The sequence below is a fragment of the Daktulosphaira vitifoliae genome, unplaced genomic scaffold, assembly GCF_025091365.1.
Source record: "Daktulosphaira vitifoliae isolate Bord-2020 unplaced genomic scaffold, ASM2509136v1 Scaffold_2, whole genome shotgun sequence".
NCBI lineage: Eukaryota > Metazoa > Arthropoda > Insecta > Hemiptera > Phylloxeridae > Daktulosphaira > Daktulosphaira vitifoliae.
In genome coordinates, this window is record NW_026099573.1 from 5,729,899 (window position 1) to 5,736,121 (window position 6,223).

The 6,223-nt window shown below is 26.8% G+C and overlaps 1 protein-coding gene across 1 annotated transcript; it reads left to right on the top strand.

Moving 5' to 3' along the window:
- The first annotated feature begins 137 nt into the window (after window positions 1-137).
- Window positions 138-3,168, top strand: LOC126897921 (MICOS complex subunit Mic60-like). The gene is given in 2 exon segments (XM_050671868.1): window positions 138-194; window positions 2,347-3,168. Coding segments are annotated over 2 exon segments (879 nt in total).
- The last annotated feature ends 3,055 nt before the right edge of the window (window positions 3,169-6,223 follow it).

Consider the following 6,223-nt stretch of genomic DNA (forward strand, 5'->3'; position numbering starts at 1 on the left):
AGATGAGAATGCTTAGATGGATGAGTGGAGTGACTAAAAAAGATAGAATAAGGAACGAGCATATAAGAGGGAGTATAGGTGGAGCGTCAATCGTGGATAAGATGAGAGAAAATAGACTTACATAGTTTGGTCATGTTATGAGGGGAGAACAATCGGAAGCCGTAAGAACAGTTATAGAAATGAATGTTGAATGAAAAAAGAGGTAGAGGAAGACCAAAAAAGAGATGGAGGGATGCTATTGAATGCGATATGAGAACAGCTGAGCGTAGATGATGTGGGGGATCGTTTCAAGTGAAAGTTTAGGATTAGGATGGCCGACCCCAAGTAGTTGGGATTAAGACGGGGAAGAAGAAAAAGATTTATACTATAGATAATATTGAGAATCATGGCACTCATTTGTTAAAACGCGGGACAGACAAAATCTCTTTTTAATATTCAAATATTTTATCTTCAATACGAAGCTGNATATTCAAATATTTTATCTTCAATACGAAGCTTAGAAGGTATTAATTTTACCATATGTCAAAAGATCACAAATCGTATCTAGTTGAAGTCATTATCCTTAAAAATTGAAAAAATTTTCCTCGTTCCCCGCAAATGGGGGAAATCTTCAAACAAATTAAAAATTTTAAAATCCGTAAATTTTGTCATTTTTTTTCACTTTTTTTCTTAAAACTTCCAAAACTTTGTCAAAAATCAACAAAAATTTTTTTTTTGAAATCTTAAATATTTTTCTTTCATTTGATATCTTTTTTTGAAAATAGTAACTTTTTTACAAAAATTAACTTTTTCAACTTAACTTTAGAAAATATTCCGGAAATACTGCGTCCTTTAAACATATATCAAATCAAAGGTTATGTCATGTACTATACAATGAAAAAAAAAATTTGTCCCGACACCTTATCGTCTATGAGTAAATTGCCACCGAAATTAAATAAAAAACGTGAAAATATTTGCAAAAGAAATAAGGTCCTAAAGTGTTCTATGTTTTTTTGTATTTAAAACTATCATAACTTAATGAAATATTAACAAAAACAAAATAATATTTTTTTATATTGAAACCTTAGGTAATTTTCATTCATTTGATATCATTTTTTTTTTTGAAAATCTAACACTTATTCTACTCACAGAGGAGGATTTAAAATAGCAACTTTTTTACAAAAACTAANTATATATCTTAAATTAAAGCTTATGTAATATACTTTAATTTGAAAAAAAAAAATTTGACCTCTGGATTTGTCTTCATGGTAAAAATGACTACCGTATTCAAAAATTTGCTATTTTTGTGTTAAAATTCTGGGTTTTGTATTTTATTTTATTTTAAAATACCTGACAAGGGGAGTACAGATTTTGATAAATATTATATAAATTAAAATTAATATAGCATAGAAAGTTAATTTTATTTAAATTTGTTTGCTTCTTTTAAGTCGAGAAAAATAACTTTAAAATTTGAATTAGCTTAAATGCCAATTTTTTCAATTGACGTAACCGACGTACGGTTGCCGAGTTAGAAAAACTTATGTTTTACACGCTTGGGGTACGAGGTTCCATCCCGCGTATGGCAATGAATTTTTTGCACTTTTTCTTAATTCTTTTTAAGTTAGTATAAATTTTTAACTCGTTTGATTTTTATCTCATTTAGATTCAATAACTTCAATAAAAATCAAGGATCCCATAATTTTAGCCCCCCCTTGTAAGAAGAAATTTCTTATTCGTATTAAAATTATTATTTTGGTAACATGTTGCTATATAAATCATTTCTAAAAAAAATGATAGTTAATTTCTCCTGAATTAACAATGGATTTTTACAATTATAATCAAATTTTATAATACGCTCAATTGAGTAAATCTTTTTAACAACTTTGTTTTGATTAGTTCATGTAGTTAAAGTAAATCATTAAAATTAATTAAGTTCTCATTATTTCAATTGTAGAATCTTTTCAAACAACAAAATTTACTAGGAAATTATTACTATTACTTCTATTTAAGTTATCTATTACCGTAAAAATGCAAAAAAATATTGAGCTTTTCTGATAAATTTACAATAAATAGTAATTATAAAACTTTCTGACTTTATATTGATCTTAACGATACAATTTTTTTAATTCACATAAAATTTTTTATTTAATGATGTCCTAGTTTCAATAAGCATGTTTAAAGTTTTTAAAAAGTTATAGCAACATAGTATTAAAAAATGTAAATTATATATCAAGAATTTTTTCACAAAGTGGCATATTTTTGCATACAGTAGTCATTTTCACCATGAATACAAGTCATGAATACAAGATGAAAAAAGAAGTTTTAACAAACATTAACTGCGCTAAAAAATTTGAAAAAAAAATGAAGGAGCAAAAAGATATTTATTCAACTAATGTTAATGATAGAATTGTAAAAGCAGAGGAAGAAGTAGAAATCGCCATAAAAAAAGAGTTTTCTGAACGTGCTGAATGGAACAGGCTAAAATATTATGAAGATATAGCTATCATAAATGCTGTTGCTAGTGGAATCAATGATGTATTAAAAGAATATTCCAAAAAAGAACAAGAACTGTTCAAACTATTTTTAATATGGAGTACATGTCAGTCATTATACATTACATTAAATTCATATGATACACGTAGATATTGTAACAAATCTCTGCATTTTTTAAAATATAAAATTAATACTTTCAAAAAAATCACTGAAGCATTTCCCAAAATTTACCAAATTTTAGAAACTTTACCAAATCAAGTAATAAATAGGGGTGTATGTTCTAAAGAAAATCTTGTGGATCGATTTTATAAAGTAGAAAAAAAAGCTTATCAAATGGGCATCATTAAAAAGGATGACCCAAATATATTTGATATAGTATTTTCGTATATAATAAGCACTTTTGTCTATCAAGAATCTAAATCAATTCCTCAGAATGAAATTGATAATGTACCAATTAATATTCATGAGCTGAATACTTACGACAAATTACAAAGAGCTAAATATTGGATGAAAAATAATAATTTTTTGAATGCTCTTAAGTTTATGAATTTACTTGATGGAGGAGCTAAAATAGTAGCTAAAGAATGGATTACAGAAATGACATATTTCTTAGAAACTATGCAAGTTGTAGATGTTTTAACGTTGCATGCACTAGCTCGTTTATTAGGTTTAACTAAAAAACCAAACGAAAAATAAGTCGTCATAAAATTGTTTAAATTTTTATAAGGCTAATATTTTACAATAAATGATAAATCAAATTGTTTCATTACGTAAACATTCTTAGATGGAACTTGTAGTGTTGTACTCAATTTAATTCAAAATTTTAATAATGAATGTTAGATTTATTACTTTTTATTATTATCTTTAGTTACAGATTATTCTTGAATTATTAACTATNATTTTTTTTTATTACTATCTTTAGTTACACATTATTCTTGAATTATTAACTATGTAATACTTTATAAGTTCATCCCTTATGCCTGGTAAGGGTGTCAACTTTGTTTTTTTAAATGGTAACACATATTTTGAATTTAATAAAATGATTGAGTTTTAAATTCAATAGTAAATGGCATTTGAATTTTTAATGAAACTTAATTTGTTTATTAGATATAAACATTTAAAGTTTCAAATTTTTGAGTTAATGTATAGGTATAATACACAAGGGATTACAAATACAGGTAGCTAATTGGCTTTTTATGACCTCGATATTAGCAGGTACACAGCATTGTTATAATGATAGTAATGTACATTGTTGTGAGTTTATAAATACACTAACTGACAATACAAAAAGTATATCTATTGATAGTCATAATTGATAATAAACAATCCGTGACTGTGATAGCAATATCATAAAAAACCAATTAGCTACCTGTATTTGTAATCCCTTGTGTATTAGCTGCGATGCGAAGCTGAGAAGGTATTAATTTTACCATGATGTGTTTTTTTTTTTTTATGTCTGTTGCCACTTTTTCTCAGCTCTCACTGGACCGATTTCTTTCAAAAATACGTCAAAAGATCACAAATCGTATCTAGTTGGAGACATTACCCTTAAAAATTGAAAAAAATTTCCTCGTTCCCCGAAAATGGGGGAAATATCGAAAAAAATTACAAAATTAAAAATCGATAAATTTTGTCATTTTTTTCACTTTTTTTTCTTAAAACTTTCATAACTTTTTGAAAAATAAACAAATCAACATAATTTTTTTTTCCACTAAAACCTTAGATATTTCCCTTTTGTTTGATATCATTTTGTTTTTTTTAATGATAACACATATTTTGAATTTAGTANGTTTTTTTAAACGGTAACACATATTTTTAATTTAATAAAATGTTTGAGTTTTTAATTCAATAGTAAATGGCATTTGAATTTTTAATGAAACTTAATTTGTTTATTAGATATAAACATTTTAAGTTTCAAATTTTTGAGTTAATATATAGGTATAAAAAAAACCCAGCCCTCAGAATAGGAAATAATGATCACTTTCGAAAATTCTTCAATATTTATTCAATATTATTCAATAATCGCTTACAAAATTGTGGGGAGCTCCGCCACCACATGCCACACACCGCCAACTTAACATAATCCCAATATTTAAATTATTATTTAAATATTTAAATACTATTATTATATTTGTAATATCATTTTGGAAAAATTAATATAACACATTTTATTTTTTTCTATAGTATTTGATTATATCACATTTTTTATTTTATTTTATTTTTTATATCAAGAGAGAAATTTTGAAGTGTTAAACATAATTTTCGGTCAACATTTGCAAATGTGGTTACAATTTTTCCGGAAACAATGCAATTAGCAAGATCTGTTTCGATATTCAAAAAATTTAAATTTGTAACATGCTGCTTTGTAACCAGTTATTCAACCTCCTCATGTATTTGGATATTTCTTTATTTAGAATTTCTTTAATTTCATCTTTACTGTTTTGTAAGCAGTTCTTTGTTACTAGTGTTTCTCATTTTAAGCATTTGGTGTTTGAATTTATTATGTCCTAAAATCATAGAATATTTTTTAACTTTCTAAAATGTCATGATTTTATTACTCTTGGTACTTAATAACTTATTTAATATGCACCTTATAATGCAGAATAAAATTTTGACTATTTTCATAATCCATATTTATAAAATTATCAATAGCTTTAGCCATCTTAAGATTTTCATTTGAAAACCTGAACTCTAAATTTTTAATAATATTATCAATAATTGGGAAATAAATTGATTGTCTCCAATAGGCTTCAACTGATTTTTTTTTGTTCTTCATAGTTAGCTACAGTAGCCATTTCCAAATGGAAATTTTTCAAATTATTTGGTTTGCTTCTCTTTCGTTTTGATACTTTAAAAAAATTTTTTTTTTAAATTTTGCTTTAAATATTTATAGTAACTATAACAAAGAATCAAACTCACCAAGATGAGAGACATTAAATGATATTTCATTTATTTCAAAAAATTTGACACAGCACCGCCTTTTGCTCTAGGCTGGTGCTCGCCCGTGTCTCTCTCGATATCAGCCGTCCAGTTATTAATATGACAATCGGATGTCTCCCCGCCCTTGACACTGAGATAAGGCCGCCACCGAATATGGATTACTGATATTGCGTTCTGTTCCGTTTTCGACGTACACCTCATCTGGTGTGTTTTCCTGTTTGCCTTTCAGACGTAGACCTTAACTGGTTGCCTCGTCTGTTCTGTGTTTTTCTTTTTCTTCAGCTTTTGGCTCGTCTCTGTAACGTTTGTTCTCGACGTCTGTTACTGTGGCCTTACGAACTTCGTCAGTCAAAATAACTAGTGCGGATATTGTCAGCCTGCAATTGTGCTACGACATAAGTGTTGGTGTTACTTATTTAGTGCCCGCTAAAGCGAACTATATATATATATATATATATTAATATTTATTTATCGGTGTATTTTGTACACGCCTAATCGTATACTGGATACGCGACAAATTGTACAATTTTCAGCCATAAAAGTGAAAATGTCTTATCAGTTCTCATATTTTTAAATGATTTAATTACACTATTTATAACAATTTCTGCCTTCCCTAATGTAGCTATTTTAGATTGTAGTGTTGTACTTAATATGTTTATAACTCCTAAAACATCTTTTAAAACAAATAGTAATGTAACAAATTGGCATTTTGTTATTTGATTAATGATACCTAAAAATAAAATGCAACATTTTAGCTTCGATGCGAAGCTGAGAAGGTATTGGTTTTACTAAGATGTGTTTTTTTTTTTTT